This window comes from Plectropomus leopardus, chromosome 3 (genome assembly GCF_026936395.1).
Source record: "Plectropomus leopardus strain MGB_pleo_1.0 chromosome 3, ASM2693639v1, whole genome shotgun sequence".
In the NCBI taxonomy this organism is placed as follows: Eukaryota; Metazoa; Chordata; class Actinopteri; order Perciformes; family Serranidae; genus Plectropomus; species Plectropomus leopardus.
This window is the reverse complement of record NC_142178.1, coordinates 14021187-14048748: the sequence shown is the minus strand read 5'-3', so window position 1 is coordinate 14048748 and position 27562 is coordinate 14021187. Positions and strand designations below refer to the sequence as shown.

General features: G+C 38.6%; 1 protein-coding gene across 2 annotated transcripts; it reads right to left on the bottom strand.

Moving 5' to 3' along the window:
- Window positions 1–257: 257 nt before the first annotated feature.
- Window positions 258–27531, bottom strand: tmod1 (tropomodulin 1). 2 transcript variants are annotated; one of them, XM_042484733.2, is made up of 13 exons: window positions 27213–27531; window positions 21469–21552; window positions 21245–21322; window positions 20691–20827; window positions 16313–16469; window positions 13673–13789; window positions 10919–11008; window positions 8774–8904; window positions 8258–8365; window positions 7465–7608; window positions 6873–7017; window positions 6053–6152; window positions 258–3299 (listed from the first exon to the last, which is right to left on the bottom strand). In XM_042484733.2, the coding sequence occupies exons 4-13, from the start codon at window positions 20811–20813 to the stop codon at window positions 3281–3283; spliced, it is 1134 nt and encodes a 377-aa protein (XP_042340667.2). In that variant the 5' UTR covers window positions 20814–20827; window positions 21245–21322; window positions 21469–21552; window positions 27213–27531; the 3' UTR covers window positions 258–3280. The 2 variants fall into 2 exon arrangements, with proteins under 2 accessions (XP_042340667.2, XP_087931790.1); XM_088075664.1 differs by lacking the exon at window positions 6053–6152.
- Window positions 27532–27562: the final 31 nt, after the last annotated feature.

Below are 27562 nucleotides of genomic sequence, written 5' to 3'. Positions count from 1 at the left end.
ATGAGTATAAATTGTTTGCCTTGTCTTTAAAAAAAGTCTTAAAACGCTAAGACATGGCAAGTGGAAATCTAAGGACATTGTACTACAGTTAACAGAAGTGCAACACTATTGTTGATCTGAGGAGGGCGACGTAGGGAGATACACACAATCTAACTGACTAGGTGTATTTCTTCCATTTTGCCACAGTGTGTCACTGTTGTCTTTACAACTTCTGTACATGTCCAACCAAATGCAATAATCATTTAAGAACAAAGAAATATTTTCAAGCTTTATTTATTTATTAAACAAAATTTCAATCCCAAAAGGTGAACTATCTAACAAAACAGAGTCAAGCAGTAAAATATCACAAAACACTAGACACAGTTAAAGAACTGGACACACACAGACTGTGAGCGGCACAAGTCTGAAAAAAATGTCCTTTTTTGCCTTAAACTTTCAATTACTTCTTGTTTTACAAATGTTTACATCCATAATTACCATTTGTTGAACAACACCCACACCACTGACGAGAAAACAACAAAGCAGTGATATTAAATAACATTGAACGGGTTATCTAAACCTTAAACATGCTGTCAGTATCAGGTACAGTTGTTGACATCAAGAAAACATGAACGGATGGTACAGTCGGAAGTCAAGAACTCTAAATCTTTAAGCAGAAAAATACTGATTTTGTCTTGAGCCATTCAAACAACAAGAGTGCAGACCATTTTTTGGTGATTTTTACTGGAGCCGTTTTATTTTCAGACAGTAACATATTAGCTCTAGTTCCTGGTTACATAGCAGCTAACCCTCCTTTTCCCTCATTGTGCTGATAATTTGAAAAATACAGCAGAGTTCATCATTACAAGCATGAAATTGTGTAGTTGGGAGTTGTTAACAAGGACATAAAAATGTATCCACAGACATGTTTTGCCGTAGATGAAAAGAACATTTCCATCGTGAACTCTAAAAGGATCCGTCCAGTATGAGAGTGTAATTTCATGCTCGGTGTTCGAGTTAAGACCCGTCGCAGCTAACACGCATCTTGAGACTGTTAACATTTGCTGTATATAAATAAAATGGATGGAATTTGTGTAATCTGACAGCTGTAAAGACGTTAGAGGTTTCCTGTGTTTTTAAAGCTGTCTCTACATGGATGGATTACTGAACAGGACTACTGGGCACAGGCCCAGGGGCCCAAAGTGTCAGAAGCCAACCAGGACATCACCTGCAAAATGTCACCTACAATAACATATACTGAACAGGACGAGACTCAAAATGACCACAAAGAGACAAAAAAAGATCACAGAGAGATGCAGAGGAACAGCAAAGAGACAAAAAATAACTCACAAAACTCACAAAATGACCACACAGCATCACAAAATGACACAATTTTTTTTTAAAAAACGACCTCAAACCAACACAAAACAACCACAAGACATAAAATAACCGTAAGACACAAAAAGATCACAAATGATTCAAAAAGACCACACAGAGATGCAAAGGAACTGCAAGGAGACAAAAAGCAACTACAGAAACAGGCAAAAAAAACCAAAACACAAGCAGTTGGTTAATGACCCCAAAACCCCCAGAAAGATTACAAAGAAACCACAAAGATGTGTAGAGGAACAGCAAATACACACAAAATAACTACAAAAATAGCCAAAATAACCACAGGGAGTCACAAGAAAAGAGACACAAAACAACCGCAAGGAGACACAAACTGACCACAGAGACACAAAAGACCAAGCAAAGGAACTGCAAAGAGACACAAAATAACTACAAAGCCACACAAAACATCCAAATGAAGACACAAAATTACATCGGAGAGACACAAAAAGACACAAAAACTGTGTCTCCTATGTAGCAAAGGTGATGAGGCGTTTTGCATATCTGCACCCAGGGACCCATTGCCTCATAATCCTACCATCCATTACTGAAATTATCCCAACCTGAATTGAGGCATTAATGTGAAACCTGTAATGAACATTAAGTCAACAGTACCAACCATTTTGTATTAAACCACACATTTTAGCTCCAGTAAATAAAAATAAACACAAACAATCCACAAACCAGACCTGGTTGAAAGTGTAACAGAAATCCATACAAATACTTGCAGTTACTTTAGGTTATTATATAGTCTGACTTACAAAATGGTTTGTAGACAATAAATTCTATGTAACAACACAGATATTTTACAGTGGGGTTCATAGAATATGTAATATCAATAAAAAGTTGCCATTCCCAGCTAGCAGGAATGCTCTGCAGGGGCTGCTGGGTAATATAACAATGTAATTAGAGTGTACATTTTCATTTACAGAAACATTTTTATACAAGTAATTACACTATCCAGCACAACCAAACCCAAGATATTAAGTATTTGAATGGCTTCTTACTCTTTCCCAGGTCTGTCACAAATAAATATATTCTGAATATAGCATCAAATCTCACAGTAGCCAGGTTTGTGAATCTCTCCATTTCTGAAAAATCTGCATGACTTACAATAGTATCTGAGGACTGTGAGTCACTAAAAAACCCTTTTAGACCGAATAAGGAGAAGGTTGTAATGTCAGATTATCATATTTGCATCAAAATCCAATACTGCAGTATTTCTTAGTTTAGTTTTTTTTTCTAGGTCAAGAAAATTCAAATGGGGGCATTGGCTTTTATGTATAATTAGAAGAAAATACCTTGTATGTCGACCTTGAAGCAACATCAAAAGTTTTGGGAACAACAATAATGACAGTACAATTCATTTACAGCATAATAATAATTATTAGAATTCATTCAACTCATCAATAGAAACAGGGATTTCTAAAAGTGTCCTGTCACCCTACAATGGGGCCCCATTCAAATCCAGACCTCCAGCCCTCTTTATTAAAGAATCTAGACACTTTAGGAGATGTTAAAGGATTCATGATGACAAAGTAAGCCTTGACTGATAAGTTTGTGCAAAGCTACAGCAAATGTTCATGCCTGGACCTGGAGTCAAAACTTCAGAGCGCAAAAATAAACTTACAATCTTACCCTTTGCGTGCACTGAAAGTTCAGAAGGACACTGCTGATTAATCCCATTGGATCCTTTAATATCTACTAAAAAAGGTCTGGAAAGTACAAAGAAGAGACAACTGAACCTGATGTGATGGCCGTGGTCTTCCGGGTAGGCCATAGGAGGTGTGAGGCTGGAGAGGGTTACAGGACTGAGTTTGGAAAGATGGTAAAGCTTGGGGAGTAACAGAGAGTTGAGGGCGGCCCTGGTTTCTACACATTTGTTCGACACTTTGGGTAGATGGGTCCTCCCTCAAGCCTTCTCTTTCTTACTGTAGATGGAGAAGAGATGGTGGGATGAGAAGAAGAGAGAGAATGACAGGTGGAGAAAACAGAGGTGAAAGGATGGGGGGTGGGGGGGATGAGGACAAAAATTAGAAATAACAGAATATCAACTGCAACTTCAGCTAAAGCAAAGCAAAGCAAAGTGGGCCTGCTTTATATGAGTAAAGCAAAGAGGCAACTGAAAGAAGGTGAAATGCTTCAAAAAGCAGGACAGCAAGATTCAAGTAACAGCACTTTGTCTTTAACAGGATGCAAATAGCTTTAGCATGAGCTCTTGTAGGAAAGTAAGGTAAGACATTGATAAGAGCAAGTTTGAAATATCCCACTATGGCCCGAAGGCCAAAATGCGGTGAAGGCCCCTTCTGTTAGTGATCATCATTAATTGGTTCGTGGTAACTTGATTTTAGCAAAATTCAGCATAATTAGTCCTAAAACACGGAAGCTCTGGTTCCCCCGTCTCAAAGTCCATGGGGTTTTTGAACAGGTTTTCTGAGAGAAGGCTTAAATCAAAACCGTGGTTAACATAAGCTGAAGAAACTTTCACATTTTGTTCTACAACATAAAAATGCAAGGAAATACCACTAACTCGCAAACGCTGAAGCTTTAATGTGTCTTAGCAGTGGCGACAAAACTGTATTGTAGTTGACTGTTGCCTAGCAATAGCTTTTTACCTCTGCCGATTAAATTCAGGCTTCAAAAATAATCAAAGTGGTGTTCATTTGTGGAGATTATCTGGCTGAACAAAGTGTGGAAGTATCACAAACGTTTCCTTTCCATAGAGCTTAATTTCTGCCATAAACCAAAATCCAATGGAGAAATCCCATAGGTTTTTTGAAGAGGGAACCAGGGCGACATTAGCTTCTGGGTTGGTCTACAGAAAAACCGTCATACCTAGGGCACTCTATAATGACATTATATACTGAAACAATAAGGGAAAATAAACTAGATTTTAACCTACATGGGTTGCCTTTACAGAGTACTGGAACTCATAAAAGGTATCAGAATTAATCTACAACAGCCAGAATAATTGTCTTTTTTTATTTAAAACAACCTTCCTTGTCAAAAGCTACTGCCTACATTACCCACAAACTCAACTGCAGTTTTAACCCCTAGCTAACAATTCCATAAGTGACATCAGTTTCCAGATAATGAACAGCTCTTTAGTGCTACCAAAGGCTTCATACAACTTTTTTTAAAGTATGCAGTAGCACTCCCGAAAACCTTTAGACAGAGTTCGGTCTGTAAATTCAGTGCAGTTGCCCTTTATGGCCCCTATCCTTTCAGTTTACACTGGAATTTAGTGGTGCGATATGTATAAACAAACAAATATGCAATTTATTATTATCAGAAAAATATTGCTGCACAGTGAACCTAAAGACTTTGGGGGGCACAGAGGGTTTGGAGATCAGGGACAGTTACCCCTTTTGCCAAAACAATCCAACACTGAATAGGAGCAGGAAAAGAAGAGAAAAAACAGGTCGAGCAGAGGAGGCCATATGGCTCCAGACAATGCACGAACAGTCGGAACAGCATGTCAGGAGAAGACAATGATCAGATGAGTAAAAAGGCCAAAGAGAAACATAAAGAAAGTGGCCAAAGAATAGAATACAGCACTTATGTATCACTGGGAAAGAGATGGAGTGAACAGATGATCATGAAGGTTTCTGCAGCTTCACAGTACAGCCAAAAGAAGATGGAAGGAGATATACAGTGAATACTGTTGTCCAGTAAGTTGGGGGATCAGCGCCTTGTCTCATGACATATGACAGAAGCAGAGTTCAAGCCCTTCTCTTCTGCATGTTGTCCATATTGGGGAATTAATCTTATCTGCTGTTTGTTCTTCTTTATTTAAAAAAAATTACAGTTATTCTAGTCTTGCAATAACATCAGTAATATTTCATAGGGAAGTTTACAATTCATTCTGTTACCTCGGTTGAGCAAAAGTTTAGTTCTCTCTGATTGTTCTGATTTTGTTTAGGTGTTGTACAAGTCCTATTTCCGGACACGAGCAGAGGTTCTTACGCTTGCTTTGAGAAATATCAAGAAATCATGGCAACATAAAAATACATTCTGACTATGGTGAGCTGAGTGGAGTGACTGGAGAGCAACAACAGCTAGATTTGGGAGACACTTTGGCTAGCTAACTGATAAAAAGTGGTCACTTAATTGCTAATGGTATTATTTGCAAGTGTGGGTGTTCATATTGTATATTGTATTGCACTGTGTATAAAAACAGAGGATAGCTGTTTATATTGTAATAAGTTGTATAATAAACTGGGATAGTTGTATTGGGCTGAATATAATAAAGGGATAGTTGTTCATATCATATCAGGTTGTATATACAATTTGGGAAATGTGAATGTATATATGGGGTAGGACTAAATAAGTGTGTACTTCTTCCTAGTCCTTTTTGAACATGTGATATTTAAGTTTAAGTGGCTTGAGCATTTGTTATTGAGATTAATGTATAGGCTGTTTGTTTGTATTTTGTTTTTGTTGCTTTTATTTGTGTGTTTTGTTTTTACGTGATGGAAATAAAACCAGAGATGACTGAAAGATGAAAAAAAGCGAAGTGATGACAGGTGCTGTGGAGAAGTAACAGAGACTCTCAGAGAAGAATGACAGTGGCAGAGGTTTCCAGAGGTCTGGAAAAAGAACCAGGTGACATTGGCAGAAGAAAGACAAGGCTGAGCGGTCAAACGGTGCAGTGTTTGTGATTCTTTTCTTTTTTTTTTTTTACTTAGTCTTGGACTTGAACTTTTTCCCGAAGGCTCTCTCCAGCTCAGGGACTGACAGAGTGAGGGTGAAGGAGCCGTCCGACTCTGACCTGACAACACGAGCTTCAAGATGACAATGAAATGTTATGACAAGATTATGACACATACAATTAACTTCAAGTGGTTTGTGACATAAGCAGGATTATAAAACCATCTGAATCAAAAGAGCCCATTAAACATATCCAAATGTAATCAGAATTCTGAACCTCATCTAAATTTGTAGCATCACACTTATCCTCACGTTACGTTAAAGAGCACTCGCACACAAACTTAACAAGCACTAAGACTGTCAAAGAGGGGTTGACTAAACTCTTTGGTACATAAATAGCAACTAAAATGACCATACTAATTTGTGCATGTGCATACCAAGAAGCATTTCTTCCACCACTTTCATTTTGTTCCTGTATGCACAAACTCTTTTCTTAGTGCTGATGTCATAACTCAGGAAGCCACTGTTTTGATTGGCTGAGGCTTTCTGGCCGTACTACTGAGTTACCGGCCGATGATATCACTCTGGTACTTCTCTCTGATTAAAGCAGATATAGTGAAGATAAAGTGTCAGCACTGACGCACTGAACGACCAACACTGCCAAATGCAATACTACTAAAAGTACGAGTTACATAACTGACTGGAGCACTGGGAGGTGAATCAGTCATATAACACAATATGTTCAAAAAATGTTATCAGTTTAAGACAAGCTCATGAACTTTGTCAGTCTGTCAGAGGAGGCATAGATCGAGTCTGTGTGTGTGTGTGTGCGTGTGTGTCCATCAGTAACCCACCCAGGTCGTTGTTGTTCATCATGGCGTTGGAGCCTCGGAGGCGCGGGCCCTGCTGGGTAAAATGATATCCAAACTTCAACAGCGTGCTGTTTTTCTCCAGCATGCTGGCTATCTCCATCTCCACCTTGTTGCCTAATGGCTGACTCTGGAGTTTGGAGAGAGTACGGGGAGAGACGGAGGAGGAAAAGCAATATAGAGAGATGAATTAAAAGCGGTAAACAAAATGACTGCCATCCTCTCGGCAAACTGTGCCACTATCCATGAGGTGGCAGGTGGTATCCATGGCAACAGAGGATGAAGTGGCAGCTGGTGACGTACTTTTTCAATTTCTTTTTTGTATCATTTCAATCAGTCAGTCAGTCAGAAGAGCCAGATGGCAAAGGAAGCCAGAATCATTCAACAAGTGGAGCTAATGAGCGAGCGGTGAGTCAGACTCTGCAGCGTGACTCACGACAATGTAATCAGGGAGCATTAAACTGGAGTGGCAAAGATGGCTTGTGGCCTGACACACATACCCAATCACACACACATACACTTACAATTTTACGCATGGTAAGTGTGTATGAGTCTGTGTGTGTGCGTGTGTTGGTACCTGATTGTCTATCTTGAGCTCCTGTAGTGTGGTGTTAAACTGCAGTGACTCTATGAGGCCCACGATTCCAGCCCCTGTGATGAAGTTGGACTCAACGTTCAGGCTTTTCAATGTCGTGTTCACCTTCAACATCTCTGCTAAAGCCTGAAAACACACACAACACACATTGTCACTCACTGCTGTGCAGCCACGTGCCACATGAGGTACATATGAAAACAAAATGTGTTTGTAAGACTGCTTTATGCATCTGATTAGGTGGGAAAAAAGTGAAACATGGTAGACAGATGATATAAAACACGTTATTAGGAAGCTCTTGAGTATTAAAATATAGTTTAGGCTGTTATTAGTGCCATAATCACAATTATATGCATTTCTCTTACTTTAAGATGATGTTTCGGCCCTTGGGCCTTCTTCAATTCTTCAAGATCAACAATCATATTCCAACACAGGCACTGATGTTACAGAAGCCATTAGGCTAACAAAATCAAATTACTCCAAACAAAATGGCAAGAGCCACTATGTTTCCTACCATACATAGAGATTTAAATTTTACATACCATTTTTTACTGACATATATTTATAAAGGTCCAAAACGCAACAAATATTATATAGATTCGTAAAAGATTAACAGAATGATCAAAAGACTAATAGAGTGTGCAACACTTTTCCCCTACTTTCAAATAACAGATATAACAATGGGTGGCCTGGATTTTTTTTTTTTTTTAAGAGAGCAATAAACCAGCTGAAATGGATTCTGTGCAGCATTTTGTATCAAACATTAGTTGTGACTCACAAATGCTACAGGGTCGTTGCTCCTGGTTCCTACAATACTAAACCTCTCCACCACAGTGTTCTTCATCAGAGCCTCAGCGTACGCCCTCAGAGTCTTGATGGGGATGTTCTGCGTACAAAAAACATTACAGATCAGTAAATGCTACATATTTCATTCATTTATTATTCTCACAAAACTGAGTTTGTGCCGTTAAATAGATGTTCTTCACACAAAACCCCAAATTTGCAGTAATACAGAAACATTACTCTAGTTTGTTTGTGAAATACCTAAAATGTTATGCTAAATAAAATTTTGTGCTGGAGCTTTTGGAACAAAATCAGACGTGTATCTTTTGCGTAGGAAAGTTTTTTTTTTTTTTTTTTTTTAATGGTACTGTAATTACTAGAAAACACTCACCACTTTCATGTAAGTTTCAGAACGTCCAAATCCAAAACAAATCTAAATAAAACCTTGTTTTTAAGTTGAAAAATTCAGAATTAAACTCGTATCCTCACACACACTAACACACACGCTTACTTTGATATTGTTGAGGTTGACCTCCACCAGGTCAGGGTCGTTCCTCTTCACTCTCAACAAGGTGTCTTCCACATCAGTGGAGTTGGGCTCTTCATCAGGGACTGGTTTATACTGGGTGCACTGGATCACACCTACAACACATTCACAGTACACACTGTCACGTACAGCAGGAGACTCCCCACGCGTCTTCGTTAAGAGCTGAAGACTGACAGTATCGAAATATTCTACACCAAACACTGTGAGCAGTTTTAACTGGACAGCTGATACTGATACTGTTCATGAAAGTACATCATTTTCTCACAGTCTGAGATCATGTTAAATATTACTCTTGATTATGGGGCTCTCTGCTGGTTATAAAGTGAACTTTCTTAATTTACAGAGGAGCGTGTCATCCATCAACTGACAAGAAAACATTTTTACAACAAACATTTTTGCTTCTTTTTATTACTTTACTTAAGTTTATGTATATTGTATATTTTGTTCTTTGTCGTTTGTTTTTCCTGATCCGCTGTGAGGGATGTGACAGGAGGATGTCATATGCAGTAAAGCCCTTATGAGGCAAATTGTGATTTGTGATATTGGGATTCTTGAATGAGACTGAATTAAATTAAACTGAATTTCAAGAGTACTTGAGGAAAACAAAACATAGCACACCACACTATTTTTTTGGATATTTTAACTCATTTTCAACAAGTCATGTTCCGTATTTTTTTTACATACAGTGTACGCTCACCATTTTCTAACAGATACCACAGCATATATATTTATTTGTTTATACAAGCAGTCAGTTACCAAAAAGTTCAATGTGTTATGAAAATACATTTTTGAAATTAACCCCCCACCCCTCAAAAAAAACAGGTAATTCATCACAGTCAAGGCATTTTATTATAATTCATTTATTATTATCATTATTGCAATTATTTTGCATAAGTTGCAGCACAGACTTGTACATCAATCTGCACATGAAACTATTTGTCACACAGGTGCACTGTAACTTTTATAGAGACAGCAGCAGATGATATGTTGAGTAACTCAAACAAGTTTTAACTCACTTAATATTTATTTCACACAGCAGTGAAATGAAGATAAACCAGAACAGTTTACTTTGGAAGATGCTTGGCAGCGACCTGTACTAAAAAGTATTAGTTGGGTTTTCTGGAGCAATAAATGTGTGTTTTATTTCATGTTTCAGTAAATATAGTTATTTTATTATTTAAAAAATCTGCTTGTACCAATGTTTTGAGCAGTAAATATTATTTCTGTAAAACTAGACTGAATTCCTTTTGATAAATGGTCCAATTCATGGAATGTTATGGATTTCAAACACAAACACACAGTATCAAATTTGGCAAAAAACCGAAGGTCCTGATGTTCGGTTTTAATAGAGATCTTCATGTGAAACAATGCTCAGACAAAATCAGAAAAAGACTCTTTGTTCAAACACTTTATGTCACTGAAATCAAAGCAAGTGACAATTTCTACTGTCGAATCAGAAGTCTACAGCTGGCTCTCTTTATGAGAGCCGGTCATATTTGGAAGTGGGATTGCTCGGCCCCGTCTGTGTTTAGATCTGGAGGAGAATCTATAGGACGAGCCTCCATGCAACATAAACAATGGCTTATTAACATGTGTGTGTCTCTGTGTGTGAAGTAATATAAGAATACAACCGTGTCGTGCAAGATGAAGGAAAAACAGATAAATCATCCGTTATTTCTGGAGGACCTATAGGACAGTGTATGAGGGTCTGTATTAATGATTTAGTTTTAAGGAGTGTCACTATATTTGTGCATGGAGTGCAAAAAATAAAATCAATAAGACAGAGCTAGTCATCTTTGGTAAAATAAATCAGCATTCTGCCAACATGAGATCATTTGACTTGATTCCAGTCCAAGTGAACTTTTTTCAACATTTTTCTTGAATGAGGTGATTTTTTTTTCTTCTACAAACTTGTTGAGCGATCTGCTTTATTTTAGGATACTTTTTCTTGTTTCTTGGAAATGCCTGCACAAAATGTATCTGTGATTGAACTGAGTGACGACGGCTCATGCAACTGGCAGATTTCAACAAATAAAAGACTCAGTTACGTAAGTTTGAGTCCATGTGTAGGAGCATATATGTGTGCGTGTGTGTGTGTGTTTTACGTACTGTTCAGGCCTTGCTTGTTGACTATGGTGCTGCTGGCCAGGGCTTCATAGTACTGCTGGTTGCTCATCAGGGTGTGCATACCCAGGATAGCTGGAAAGACAGCAAGAAGACTGAATGAGGAAGGAAAGAATGAAGGGAATGAGCAGACGGTCAGAGGAAGAAAGAAAGAGAGAGAAAGAGAGAGGGAGAGGAATGCTGAAAAAGAGTTCGACTATCCAGTCACGGCCGTACAGTGGACCACCATGCTAATACAGACAGCACATCAGCACTTGCAGCATCACAAGCAAGTCAAACCTGACACTGTCAGCTTCAACGATCGAGCTGTTGTATTCTGTGAGGTTTCACAGTTAACACGCACTGGCTTTGGTTTCTGCGACCAAAGCTGAGGTCCTGCCCACTGCTGACCGACTACACGTAAATGTGCAACTCCACCATCTGCATGTTCAAGGATGTCCAGGTAATAGCTTGTGAAGTATTTCAACTTAAGGAATCCTACTAGCGTCCTAGCAGTGTGGAATATATAATCGAGCAGCTACTCCAAGGACACCATAGTGAAAACCAAATTTTGAAAGAATTATCACCTCATCTGTTCATCAGAGAGAGCGAGAGCACGACAGTTTGCAAAAACATAAACAGTTAGGGAACACAAGCTATCAAGCTGCTCTTGTGGAGCAAATGACAGACATGTTACGTTCAGCAACTCCAGAGACGTGTTGTGCTCTTAAAATGTTTCTGATGCAGTGCTGTGTGATTATAAATTTCAGTCATGCTTATGCTTAAGAAATAAAAATGTTGGCCCTCTGCTGCTATTTAATCTATTTGTAACAAATACTTGTTGTTCAGAAATATACAGTTTTTAAGACAGAGTTCAACAAATGATTTACAGTGCTATTAATCAATCTACATTGTTTTGGTGTGATTTTGGAGAATCAGTAACTTCTTTTAAATCATTTCTTAAAACACATCAGTTTTAAAAAAAAGTCTTTTATTAATTTTAGCATACTGTTTTAAACTGTGATTATTTCATTATCATAACTGTTGACAACTTATACTGTCATTAGGTGTTGCATTATTTTAATTTTGTTGCCCCAGTGAAATCTTTTGCACACTGAGCTGTAAACTTTGCTTATCTGCTTCGCATATGGTATTGACGTTATTGTTGGGGTTGCTGTTTCTTTGTTTTTCTTTATTTTGCTTAAATCCTGCATTGTTTTAAATCAGGGATCAACCTTGTAAAGCGCTTTATAACTTTGTTTCGAAAAAGCGCTTTATAAATAAAGTTTATTATTATTAATATTATTATTATTAGTTGCAGAATGTCGGAGATATGAGCTTTAGAGATGTCTGCCTTCTCTCTTATATAATGGAACTAGATAGGCCTTGGATTTTGGCTCTCAAAGTGCTAAAACAACAAACAGAAACATCTGAAAACTCCACAATAATGTCTTGTTTTTAGAAATCACGACACAGTTACTTACAGAGACTTTGTTGTGAGCTGTTTCATGTAGGAGCTATTTTCCTTCTACTGAACTACATCCGCCAACTGAATCACTGCACAGAAGGAAGTGTGCGTCTACAGCTAGTTTTCCGAGTAGTACTGAGCTAGCTGACCTTACAGCTCAGCCAAGGCTGCCGCCATTAACACACAACAAGGTCTGTGGATAACCTTGAGTAACCGCGTCATGATTTCTGTAAAGAGACATTGCTGTTGAGTTTTTCAGATTCCATCTGAGAGAGTGCAGACATCTTTACAGCCAATATCTCCAACACACAGCACCTCAAACCAAACAACAGACTGATTAAAAAAAACCACCACAGGTAAGAGGAATGATATATAGTTTGATTTTGGGGTGAACTGTCCCTTTAACTGCAGTGTCTGAAACATGGAGGGATACATCTTGATTACTTTTTCTAAAATGAATGTTTTCATTCATATTTAAAACAAATATGTTTAAAGTTTTTTGCCATCCATCACACAGAATCATTGAAAGTCCCTGTGTGATGCATGTACAGTACAAACGTGATGATCTGTGGCACTGAAACAAGCTGCAAGGTTTTTGCTAAATGTCTGCTTAACACAAGCAGGCAACATGGACATGACAAGAGGACCAGAACTGTTCCATGCAAACACCGTGTGCAGTCTACAGATACCCTGGATGGTGTTGAGTTAGCGAACAGAGTTATCCAGCAGGGATGGAGGAGATGGAGGGACTGATGGAGGGATGAAGGGGAAAGGTGGAGGGAAGATGGAAGGAGCGCTAGAGGAAATGGAGAAGATCTGGATTAAAGAAAAAAGTAAATGAATGAGGGGAAGTTGAGGCCACTGATTAGTGAGAGAAGATGAAGATGAAGAATAATCAGACACTTGCACTTCAGCACATTCAAGAGATGGGACCCAGTCTATTAATATCATTCATTCAGATGCTTTTATATATCAACAGTATGTGGGTGTGTTAGTTTTCACAGGAAATCCAAAAATATTTCTGTATTTTTCTGGATGACAATCAGTTAAATTCCCCCATATTGTTCTATTTAGTCTACCATTATGTGCATGTTCTGAACTGCCTTCACCATGACTCCCTTAACTGTAAAAATGTAGTAAAAGTAATCTTGAATTAGGAAATAGGCATTTTTCATGAGGAAACATAAAAAACAACAACTCTGTGTCAATTTGGTGAAAAAGAAGAGTAAAATAAAACCTATAATCCTTATTTGTAAAGCACATGTGACTGTGAGGAGATGTGAGCGTGTTACCTGCGATGTCACAGAGTTCAGCATCAGTAGCGCTCGCCAGGGCTTCTTCTAGCTCCGGCTCCAGAGTCACATTTTCCATGATGGGGTCCACCCTCTTTTTAGGCACCCAGGCTTTCCCTACAACACAAATGATTAGATTTAATACAAAAAACAAACTTGTAATGTATGTCCTGGGCTGAAATGCAAACAATGTGCCTGTAGCTACCTAAAAAACATCAGATACCAGCATGTCAAAGGATTATTTTGGCACATTTAGTCTACCAGAGAAGAAAAGTTACTTTGTAAAACTGAATATTGTCAGTATACTTCAGTGGCCCTCACCCTTACATGCTTATCTGTGAGGAATGATCCACTGAATGGCAAGGAGTGACAGAGTTTGAAATGTATAACTTTTTGATCAAATCACCAGGTAAGATCCGCATTTAAGCTAATAAAAAACAAAACCAGGCACTATATGGTTATTAAGCTATAACTTTTACAGTTTGTCTGACTAAATCAGCAAAATATTTGCTTGCACGCCCGCACATTGAGTGTCAGGATCCCAGTTTTCCCATATCTTCCTGCTGATGTCTCACATTATTGCTTAAAAAGTTCAGTTTTTCTGTTCAACAGCTTATAAAAATGTTGTTATAGATTTTTATCATGTCTGAAGTGCTTCCCAGCACAAACCAGCTTTTGTGTGTTTTTGTGTTGTTTGTTAGCAGACGTTAATAACTTATATAACAGCTGAGCCGTCTGCAGTGCGTCTCCCTTCATCGCGTCACACCTGACCGCAGGCTGTCGTCACTGTAAAGACTCAGAGATTTGTGTCTTCACTGACAGGTCTGCTATGTCTGTCTGTGTGGTCAGCTCCTCAAATTTCAGCCAGACATTTTTTGACCCCCACATAAATGAGGTGGCAAGATGTTACCCAGAGTGCTTAGCAGCTCCTCTGAAAGTCACCCGTGTCCTTTCTCAGTCACAATCACACCGCTGTGTGCAAAGTTGTGGCAAGTGAAAATCAACCTGTTTCAAGCCCAGCTATGAGAGCTGAGGGTGAGCGAAAGGGGAGTGGTAAAAAGAAACAATGCGGTGCAGTGATGACAGACAGCTCTGAACAGGGTGTGGAAACTGCCGTCCCTCCACTCCCCTCTCATGCTCTCTTTCACAGCTGACCGACTCTTCCGCAGGACAAACTACAGGTTAAAAGCCTTCCTCGATGGTACCTTGACTGTAGTCGCTGAGGGAGTGGAGATTGTTTTTCATTTATTTCCTGCAGTTTTACAGCTGGTCTGTGAGATTAAATTGAAATGCACTTCCTCTTGAACACAAGTTCACTAATGCAACGACACCAGCAAATGAGAACATGACGAAAGTGACAACAGAGAGACCTTCTAGAGTTTCACAGAGAGATGTCTGGTATCTCTCACCATCCATCACACACCTCTGTGTCCGCACTAGGCCGATGCTGGCTTATAAGGCCTCACGAGGCCTGGGGAGGTGAAGTGTGGTCTTGTGGTACCAATCACATTTTAGGGAATCAAAACCTTCTTCAGGGTTTCCTGTGACACATTTTAAACCTGGTGCAAAATATATAATTTCTTGTGCTGCTTTAAGAGGCCTCTCACAAGTATTTAACCACTGCGCCCTGAGTAAGTTGGTGCTATATTTTTTCAAAAACATATGAGAAAAGGCAATGAGCAACTTTGTAAGAAATGTTCTACAAATTGCAAAAAAAAATGTAATTTTTATTCATTTATTTACTTTCAAAGCTGGGGTAAATTGTCTAAGGAAAAATGAAAAAAGATACTGAAAAGCTGTAATTATAATTAAAATTACACTACAGAATTCTAATAATTTTTTTTAGTCATTTTTTTAAAACTAATTTTGCAGGTATTTTGTGTTGGTTTTTTTTTAAACTAATTTCTTGCTAATTTTTGGGCCATTTCTTCTTTCCTTGCTCATTGCCTTCCTTCTATGTTTTCAAAAGAAATCAAGACGATTTTAAAGGATTGTCAAAGGATTGAGGCATGTCACTTAGTTTAGGCAGCAATTATTTAAGAGTTAAGGTGTAAGTTTGGTGTTTTTCAAACAGTATTATCATCGTAAAACACACTTCATCAAAGTCAACAGAAACAAAACAAACTCTTCAAAAAAGCTTTCCACTGTTCCAACAGTCACCTCTGGTTTCGTTTAAATACACCAGTAATTCATCAAGTTAGATATGAAAATATGCTGACTCTATATATGCTAAAATCACCATTTAGATGGAGTCTGGTAGGTTTGGTGATGGCAATTTTGGGCTGTTTCTGGTTAAACAAAAGAATCTTACTCTTTCTATGGACAAACACTGATGGTGTGCATATGCCCCTAGTGGTTACATTGCAGTCAGTTTTGTCACTGTCAGCTGCTGTGCTCCTGCTCAGTATTGGACCAATTTTAAAACTTGCTGTACCCCTTAGAGACAAAAAAATGGGCCAGGTTAAAAAAATACCAATCTTACACTTTAATCTGAATCTAAATAGAAGACTGTAGAGCTGACCTTCTCTTTCATCTCTTATATTTAGTGAAACCAAATAGTGTTGACATCAAATGTTCTTGTCATCTATTTGCTTAAAAACGAATTTTCATCTAATTAGGTTTACAATGAGAAGTTTTTACCTCTCTTCTCCCCTGTGAAAGGCACCAGGTCCTCTTTGTCAGGATGCTCTTTGGCCTGTTTCTCCAGATGAGCCAGCAGGTTGTCTCTCTGAAACGTTCCTGTCGGAGCCTTTTTGGTCTGGTCCTTCTGCCGCATCCCAGCTGGCAACAATGCATTCTAGACAAGAAGGAAAATTTAATTTAAATTTAATCAAATTTAAAGGGCTGGCACCGGCTGTCCTACAGTGGTACTACTGAATCAAACCCTTCTCTCCATTATTTATCTTCCATACAGACACCTCTGAGTGCACTCCTCTTGTGCTCCTTGTGCACTCCAATCAGGGGTCAGAAACAAATCCAATACAAGGTCTGTGGTGATTTAAATGTCAGAGAAACTCTCTAACCTCTGTCTTTTATTGTGAGGAATTAACAGTTAAAGATGCCTGAAAATAAAGGCACCTTTAACTTCTTTTGGCTATAGCTACACACAGCACATTTATGATGTTTCTTTCATGTTGCCAGTTATCTAATGGAATATAGTTAATATTATAATTCACCAAATGAATAAAACAGACCAGGAAATGCAGGATACATTTTGCAGATTTAAAAGAAACTTGTTAAAAATAGAAAATCCCAGAAGCAGACTTCATGGTCACTTTTATACATTATGCAGGTATTCATTAACAATATCAATCTTTTCCCCAGACTGAATTGATATAATTGGCATTACATTTTTTTAAAACAATTATGAGGATAATTTCAGGAGGGAGACAACAAAACAATGACAAAATTTAAGTATAAAAGTGAGACAGATGTCGATACAGAAGTACAGTATCTTTGATCTGGATAATGTAACTCCCACACTGGTCCTTTTCTCTCCAGCCCAGCACAGAACCAAGACATTTCCCAGAGCTTTGCTACTGCTCAACACGTTATTGTCAACCTAAAGCGACATTCAAAACAAGCTCTTACAAGTGCTACTTATAACCTCATATCTTATCAGTCCTTTTAGCACTTAGAGGCCTCTGTCTCTTCATGACGCCGTGTCTCTCTCACTTTTTCTTTGTCTCTCCGTTACTGCTCTGCCAGCAAAGAATTTTCAAAAAAAAATGCAGTTTGTCAGGCCACACTTACATTATTATTTGGTTTGCAATAAACTCATAGAAGTAAAAGAATAATCCCTCTTCCTCTCTCTCATTCAGTTTTTCCAAGAGTGGTCTGTAAATCTCGCGTGACTTACAGTAGTATTTATAGTGAAGCGGAGAGAAGGCTATATCACACGACCACTGCCAGGCTTTTTATGTCACACATTGTATCAGCTGTAGATAACAGGCATGCTACCAGGATGTTATTTTTAACTAGCCTGAGATTCTTTGTCTGTGTCTCCTGGCTACTCAGGAACAGGGAACAAGGGCATTTTATCATCTTCAAAGCAGAAAAGGCGAACTAGTGTAGCAAACAGTGGATTCATATTCACACATTCAGCTAACAAAAAGCAACAGCGGCATTACTTGGAGTCATGCTTTCTGGTCACCTAACAAATGTGAAAACTATATTCACTTTCCTTTTAGATCCAATGTTGGTCTCCACCAATTTTTGGGGAAAAATATCTGGCTCTTTAGCTGCTAAATACTCTTCACTAGCAAGATGCTAACTTGGTTTGTTAGCTATTTGGTGCTGGGCAGCATATAGTTGGTATACTCGAGCATTTTCAGTTGAAAATAGCAGCCTTGAGTTGGTCAGCCAAAACAGTAAATATATGGGTTGTAAAAACAAAAACAATCAGCTTAAAGAAGTTGAAATGTAAAATATGAATTTGTGCAGCTTTAAGTTAGGTGAAAAAAAAAGAAGTTCACCTCCGTTTTAACTGATTTGAGAAATGTCATTTTTAATCTACAAGCAGGTACAAGAGATCTGTATTAACCTACTCCAGATTTATAAAAGAAAAGCTTTCAAACAAAAATTTCACAAATCTAGAGTTAAAGCTACAGTCACAAGGATCTGACACTAGTGTTATGGTTAGAAAAAGTAAACAGCATGTACCAGTTCACACTGTAGTGTGTCAGTTAATGACTGTGAGTAGTAGCAGTACTGAACGAAAAACACAAAATGTTCTCTAGATGACTATAAATACATTTATCTTTCTACAATCACAGTACAGCTGGCAGACATGTTGTTATGTCCAAACATGTTGAGTCATTTTCAATGGCTTACTGGTACTGATGTGGGAACCTTGCTGGGAGGGTAACAGTGTGTTTCAGAGAAAATGGGCACTTTACTGTTGTATAACGGGTTACCCTCATAAACAGGCACAAACAAGGTAAGCACGCACGCACTGCCTCTCACTGCTTCCTCTGTTTACGTCATGAACTCCCTCCAGCCAGTTACTGCTGGCATCAGTCTTGTTAATACGCACATACACACACACAGAGTCCTGCACATGATACCCTTCCAGTCATCCCCTTGGCATTGAGGGGGAATCCAGCTTCTTTAAGAGCAGTTAAACATTCATCAGAAAGCTATTACAGCTGCTGTCACCACCTCGACCCTCAATACATCACTGAGGGTACGAAGCTGGCGGCGGATGCATCAAATGCAGGGATAAACATGTCTGAAAAAGCAACAAAAACTAAACAGAAGTATAACTGGTGTACTGTACCTACTGTATCATAATAATAAGCAACATGGCACACCACCCTGTTTCCCTTACACTGCACTTCATGCTTAACACTTGTAGATCATCATTTAATGAGTAATGGTTGAAATTTTAGTTTGTCTTAGTTAGGGTTAGGGCTTCTTGTCCCGGTTAGGTGGAGTGAGAAGCCCCTTTACAAGATCATCTTTTTCATACTATTACACACACTCAAATGCGTGCAAAAATCATGTATACTATGCAAGCTTCCAGTCAGAGACCTTCTTCATGGCATTACCTTGCCTTGCCTTATTGCCTATGCCTTGAGGATCTCTGACCGAAAGCTTGCATAGTAAACACTATTTTTGCGCAGATATGTGTGTAATTAGTTACTCCACCAATTTATTTCTTGGTGTTGGTTTATGCATTATCATCTTGCAATTGCTGTTCTTACATCCAATTTCGTTTTAATTTCATAGTGAATTGACTTTGTTTATAGGGGTGAGGGTGTGTTGTACTCCATCTTAACAACATGGTACCCTACCCTGCCTCTCCAACCTGTGATATGAACACCTAAGGAAACCCTTTTGCATCTTTATAAGATGCACCAGACATTAAAATAAGTGAATTTGTGCAATTTAAGTATGCTTGTTGTGAAATGGTCCATCATGTGATGTATTTACACATTATGTAACATAAGGACTTATTTTAATCCAAAACATGATCTTTTTTCTATACCTAACCAAACAGTTTTATTGCTGAAACCCAACATTGATCGTTTCACAACATTATCCATGTGACACAATTTTTCAGTTGTGCATCACATAGAGATGCTAAAGGGTACCCTGTGCATTGTAGAGGGGCTTGATAAAATGTCAAATTCAATAACCTAGGAATGGGAACATGTTGGCCTCCTGTAGTCTGCACTCCACGCGAGGGAAGAAGGCAACTAAGCTTGAAAGTGGCATGATTACAATAACATAAAAGGTAGAGTATTTTCAAAAATGCATCTCTTTTTTTCACTTAAGTCTTAAATAACAAACAATGTTCAAATTCATGCATTTAAAAAATTTCATTTTAGATCAATCTGGATTAGTTAACTACTTTTTAATAAACTGGATGAAAAAGGTCACACAAATAGCAAAAGAAAAACCCCTCAAATGTTTGGTATTTTTGCTTCATGGATGAATAAACTACACAAATATGTGAAAACTCTGATAGATTTTCTGTCAATCAACTAAGTGATTAATGAACAGGATTTTTTTTTGCACTAAAATATATTAACCTGTATGCACTATAACAACCTCTTCCTTGTAATATTCTATTATATTAACATTCAACACACTAGAGAACTTTTCTCCCATTGTCTCACCCATTTTATCATAGATTACACACATCCTCTTTAGTTTAATACAAGTCAGTCAGATAATATAAACTCTGCTTTGCCCATAATGCCCAATGGTTACGTTGTGCAGTAACACTAACTGCCTGTTGGTTGATTATGGATTGGCTGGTTTTACACCGCATTCAATACACAGTCCATCAGGCCACATTGTATAATGTGGACACCAATATTTACATTACAGCCATTCATTCTAACATACATTAGCTATCAACAATTGACGAAGTAACAGGGACACGTGGTGACTGCACACTGCAGTATGATATATCAGGGGCCTCTTAAAGCCCGCACGACCCCATAACTCTCCTCTGACACCAACACAGTGACACAAACTCCTCCTCATAGACGATATATTATAAACTTACATCAGGATCCAGCTCCTCTAATTCATCCTCTAATCGCTGCAGCTCCTCCTCGGACAGTTTCTTTAGCAGCTCGTCCTCGTCTATGTCCCTGTACTTCTCCATCTCCTTCCTCAACACCGACATGATGGACAGCACACCTGGAAATGTGGATAAAGTTACTTTAACATGGCACACATACAAAAGAGCTCATAGACAAAATCGAAACGTTAGATGTTGGTTGGATTGTCTGTTTGAGAGGATGACATGGCTTCAAATATCCACAACACTGACTGTAATAGAATGATTTTATCCCATAAAATAAACATGTGAATAGTAACTATGAATTTTCAGCTGACACTTAAAGTTATTGTCCTTCGAAATTGCTTGAGGTGACACAAGTAGCAATGCAAACTTTTATTTCAATCATCGTCATCTCGTTTCAAATTCTCTTTTGCCAGATTAAGATTTACTGACGTGTATGAGATGTGAGATTCACTGCTGCAAGAATATAAATACATATATTTACTGTGAAAATACACAAAGGGATCTTGGAGATATTTCAATGGTTTCCTCACCTCAATCGCCCCTCCAAATGAGAAAAAGAAGATCAGGAGCCTTCAAGACCCTGGAAGTTTGAGAAAAAAAATCTGTATCTGTGGATAGGAACAGCAGGGAAAGCAGTGAGAAAATTGATGGTAAAATAAAAGTGTCAGAAGGAATTGCCAAGAGAAAAAAAATGCATGCTTTAGTGAGTGTCACTTGATGTTGCTATTTGCTGTAAAAACTTGAGTGCACTCACCTCAATGACCCCCAGCTCAGCTCAGGGGTAAAGAAACAGCAAAGGCGGCCAAGTGCCTGCTGCGCTGCTGGGAAAGAGAGAGACCTGGAAGGGGCAGAAACAGAAAAGTAAGTAGAGAGATGGATAACTCTCAAAATTTGAAAACAACAGATACACTTAAGTCATCCGTGGGGAAAGATATTAAGCTTCATATTCCGCCGCTTGCTTTTCTTTTTCTTCTAATTTTGCCATCTTCATTTCTTCCTAAAGTAACTGACAGAGCAGCTACAGAAAGCTGGGAGAGTGAACTCTTGTTTTGTACAGTTTTTCCTTTTTTAAGCCATGTTGTAAAACTGCAGATTTTGGTTGCTCTTTACTGAACCAGCATGTCTGAAATACTTGTGTAAGAGCGTCACATTTACAGACCATCTGATGCTGTTTTCACTGCAGATAAACTTAAAGTTATTTGTTTAAATTTCACATTCCTCTATTGAAATTGATTGTAGAAGAGTTTGGCTAGCTAGTAGAAGACTTAATTTCAAGTTCCATGTTTCCTGATAAGGCAACTCATGCCGTTTTCACAGTTTTTTTTTTTTTTTGTTTTAGATAAACAGATTTTGTTAGCTGGATTTCTTCAGGGTAACTGGTCTTAAAAGAAGAGTTTGACATATTTGGGAAAGAATGATAAATTTTTTACTTTCTTACTTGGAATTAGATCAGAAAACTTATAAGTCTCATAAATGACTAATATGAAGCTACAGCCAGCTAGCTTAGCATTAAGACGGTAAACATGGGAAACAGCTAGCTTGGCGGCATCCACAGTTAGCAAAATCCACCTAGCAGGGTTTTGTGTTGGACTATTTTGTGGCTGGGAGTGTTAACTTTTGATATCTGCGCATGTTGCCCTGCAAACCCAGTCAAGAAGATAGTTCACAGCTTCAGACCCCATGAGACAGCCAATGTTATTTTTACAGTTTTACACCATATGTTATCCAGTGAGATTTAGGGGTGCTGGTTGGTAGATTTGTTACCTTTGGACAGAGCCAGGCTAGCTGCTGCCCCCCGTTTCTAGTGTTTGTGCTAAGCTAAGCTTCCTGACTGTTACTTTCCTTTATATTTAAGTGATATAAAAGTGCCACTGATCTCCAATAAGCACAATTCCCTAACATCAAGTTATAATACTTTGGCGGAGTTGTAACATTTGGGATTTGTCCATAAATTACAACAGGATGTAAGCTAATTTACCTGGAAATATCAATGTCCAAGTGACCTGGCCATTTATTTATGGTGAAAAAAAGTTATGGATATGACATGGAAGAGCTGAGGAATAGAAGGTACAAGGTATATTGATATTATACTGATATCATCATGTGATGGTAAAAACTGTCCTAGATCTTGAATATTGTAATATAGTGTTGTAGTGTTGTATAGTGTTTTCCTAGTTTTAAAGGCTGTATTACATTAATCTGATGTAATTTCCCTAACTTATTTGTCTTTACCCACTTGGCCTTTAAATCCAACGTAATTATAGTCAAAAATCTGATTGTGTAAATATTCTATGAAAGCACAATTAGTCAACCCCACAATATTGGCTCAATATCCATATTGAGGGAATTGGTAAAAAATATTGGATATCTTATTTTCTCCATATTGCCCAAACCTAAGACGAGGCTGTGCATGTGACCTTAGCTTATGACAATAAACACTGATTTAGATGCCATAACAAAATTATTTTCGGTCCCAAATTCTCAATGTAATAAAAGAAGTAATGATGTTTGTCTCAACTAGAACTTACTTTGAAAAGTGATAGTGAGTTGGTTAATCTACTGGGTAATGTAGACGGTGTCATGAAAATGTGTCTGGCAGAAAAAAAAAACAGGCTTGAATCATCTGAAGTCGCTGAAGGCAGCAACTTTACAAATCAGCTGCTATAAGATAGATGACTAACAGAAGAAAACATTGATCTAACTTAACTTTTAACTTAAGTTCAACTACAGACTGCTAAGGTGTGACTTGCTGCATCAGCTAAAGTATTTGAACATGTATATGAATATATCATTTTTGTGTGATTGTAACAGAGGACAGGCCTTTAGCTATAGCACTACAAGTTTTCACCTATTCACTTGAGATTTTGACTGTCTCCTCGCACTTTGTTTCCTCCCAGAATTATATCCTGTTGCTGACCCATCTGTCACTTTAGTGCTGTTCTGCTTTTTTTCTCAAAAGCACTCAGCAGGAAAATGTAAAAGTCAACCCGGGATAAACCAAATGTCTTGTCCGGAAAAGTGGGGTGTTTTTGTGCTTTCCTTCTCCACTGGCAGTGTGGACAGACTGTCCTCCTCTCTCTCACTCTCTTCATTTCAGTGTTGGCTGTGGGACGAGATGACTGATGACGGATGAACTGCAGCGGAACATTTGTGGGTCACAGCACTAAACACTTGGCGTATGCGGTTTCTTAAAACTGCGGGTCAGGGTTTGAAATGTGCTGTGAGCTGCTGCTGATAGATGTCCACATGGTAACACTAATAATAACTTTACTGAACCTGGCATCAAAGGATGACACTGATCTCAAATTAGGCAGAAAAGGTTGTGATGTAGCTTAGAAACCCAACCAAGGTGCAGAAAATGTGACTGCAAACCTCTCTTTTTGATCTTAAGTATGTCAGCAAGTGTGTTTTGGCTAACCTCCTAACAGGTGGAGTCAAGCGTGCCGTTTTCTTCTTCTGCTTTCTCTAAGCTCCACGACAAGACAAGTTTCCAAAACCAAAGATGAAGAACTGGGCTGAGCTCCAAATAACGCTTCAAGTCTGCTGGAAGAGGCTGACGTGCCCTGATGATATCAAACAGACCCGTGCCTGTTTTTGTAACGTTTCTATAAGCTTCTGCTTCACTGGAGAATATTCAGTGGACAAAGAAGAGGCAAATAAGAGCAACCCAAGCCAGTATGTACCCTGTAGTCATAAACACTTGACTTCACCTTTGACCTCCAGACAAAGCCTGTTCAGTCCTCAGGCTTCTAAGAATAGCAGCACTCATACAGGATCATTAATCAGCTGAAAATGTGTGTAAAACCTTCGTAATGATGTTAAATGATAACTCATCTTGCAGGAGTAGAACCTTTTTCACAGTAAAAACACGAGTTCAGCTACTCCTGTAACATTTCTGCTTTAACAGCAAATTCTTTGTAAATCTTTCAGTTTAATTTTAAACATAAACCCTGCAGAGGTTTTTTCAGCTGTGAAATACACATAAATCCTTGTAAAACTCACACATGCTCTCAGAGTGGCCAAAAACTCTTAGAGCCAATAAATCAGCACACAAAACACAGTTGAAAGCAGCAGAGCGGTGGACCTTTAGATGCTACAGCAGACCACTTCCTGCTTAATGTCGTCAAACAGCTTACAGCTGTCACGACAAAAGAATCACACGTACACATGGATGGATTGCTGAGCGGGCCTACTGGGCAAAGGCCCACGGGCCCCAAGTGTCAGAGGCTCCCCTGGTCTGACCGTCATCTGAAAAATGACACTCAAATTAACACATGCCGACCAGGAAGAGGCACAAAATGACCATAAAGAGACACAAAAAGACCACAGAGACATTCAAAGAAACTCCAAAGAGGCACACAAATGACCAAAAACATGAATATCTGTGCATTAGGGGCCACTGTCTTATACTCTGTCCATGAATGTACGGTGAGTGGCATGTGGGTATTTCAATTTCAATTTCTTCAGTTTGGGGAAGATGTATCACTGTCATTTCTAAACATAGGAACTTAAACTAGGAGGCACTATCCTCCACATATTTGTACATACTTTTTTTCTATATACAAATTGAAACATAATCAATGCTGCAAACTCAAGATAACCCCTAGGTCAGAGACACTAAATTTACAACACATGAGCCAAATCTTTCTTGCTACAGGGCGCACTAGTGTGTGGTTGCTGTGACTAGATGTTTCTTTTTTTGGAAAAGTTGAGTGAGGGCATCAAATGTCAAAAGATTAAAAAGAGGAAATTCATTTATCATATGTACTGATAAATATTAATGGTGGTTTATAAACTGGCCCCTGGTCTCTTGTCATTTTGCAAAAGTGGCCCCTGGGCAGAGCAAGTTGGTTATCCCTGCTTTAAAAAAAAAAAAAAAAAAGCAAAGGAGGCTGCAATTAACAAATTTAATGCCCAAACAGGTTACATGTCCTAATCTGATAAACCTGAAAAGTCTAACGACATGCTAACTGCAGGTTTGAAGGTGGACTAATGGACTTGGTAAAAAAAAAAGAAAATTAAATACTACAATACCACAATATTCTATCACGATTAAGTATATTAAGAGACTCCATCATACTTTATGCTATTTACCTTCTGTAGGACTCAAAACTTTATTGTGACATTTGTTTGGTGTCGGTCTAAACTTTTTGCAAGATTGCAGTTGTTAATCTGTGAATGTGTCCAGTAGAAAACAGCTGAGAGGCAACTGGTCAGCTTTCCTCTGGCAGAGACAAGCTGCAGGACTGTGTGTTTTCTGCTGTGAGAGTAACAAGGGTGTCCACTTACATATTGGTGAGCACTGATAAAATGCAAAGAAGCATACCAAAACAGAATAGTGCACTCCAGAAAGATTCTTCTTCACGTGAAGTTGTTCCTATTCATTTATTATTATACTATTATATATTTATTTAAGTCGAGATAACAGTAGAGAGAGTGAAGGCCGTGATCTAACAGTCGTGTTTGGTGATTCTCTCTTGTGCTGAGGACACTAAACCCATCGGATGTGTCTTTAGTCTCCACTTTGGGACCAGTGTGGAGTCGTGTATCATGAAGTGTATAATGAGGGGCCTAGAGGACCTGAGGTCTGACCGTTTTTGCATTCTGAAGAGATCAAAAAGTCATGTGTGCCTGTGTCACTTCACTAATCAGAGTGTGTGTCAAGCTAGCTGCTAATATGATACATTACTAATCCAAGAGATGAAGAACAGACTTAAGAATTCATGTATGCATGTTTTAGATGGTGAAACACTGTGCAACAACAAGCTCATGGCAAACAGTGAAAAACAGCTCCTGTAGAGAGGTGACCAAAGATGCTATTTGTCCCAGTTTGACCAACACAGTAAGCACAGCTATGCTAATCAAAACGAACGCCATAAGTTACCAAGTAGCAAAGGTTACAAGTCTCCATTTACTCTGCAGTGATGTATGTAGGTCACAGAAGAAATGAAGACCAACATGTCAGCCAACAACTGTTGCATCTCATGGCACTTGTTGACAGAAGTCCTGATTATGCAAGAAGGTTTTACATTTTCTGCATTTATTTATGCGATTTTATATGGATATTAATGTTATCATGTTAAGCTGACACATTTTAGATGATGACCTTCCTTTCAAACTATTTTCTTTTGGTTATGAATCCAAACTAAACCTTGCAAAAAGACGTTATTATACATCATCAAAATTAGTCACAATTCAAATGTCACATTTTTCTTGCATCAAGGACCCCCCAGCTTACAAGAAAGACTTTCTGTGTAGGAGTTTTGGTGTTAGGACTTGCAGAGCGCCGATACTTTAAGAGGGAAGCCTACAAGAGCCAATTAAACATTCTCCAACAAAATACAGAAAATATATATTCCTCAGTGTAACTTGGGAAGCCCTCTTTATTCCCAGTCGCCTTATGTTAGTAGTTTTAAACAGATTGTACTGCACATCATTTTATGCATTCATTTTCCAGTTTAACAGTGTGCAGTATCATTTTTGCATTTATTTCCGTACCTCCTCCAGCGCTATTTATAGCCGGACAGTCCCGCTGTGTGACAGCAACGAATACTTTGACCAGATATGGTTTCCTTCAGAGCCGCCTGGAGTCGCACCGCGCGGTCCGCTCTGCTGCACGCGCACTACCCGGGAATCCACAGAAAACTGCGACTACACCAAACCGGCCATGACCCGCAGATAATCCTCAATTCAGCAGATTTCACAGCGTGCTCTCAACGTTTCCTCCCCCGTCCCTGGTCGTCTCTCGGCGGGTTTGCGGAGGCTGAATCTCATCTCCCGCAAAGGGCAAAGTAAACTTATGGGGAGAGATCCTCCTCCTCCCTCTCCTCCTCTCCCTCCTCCCCCCC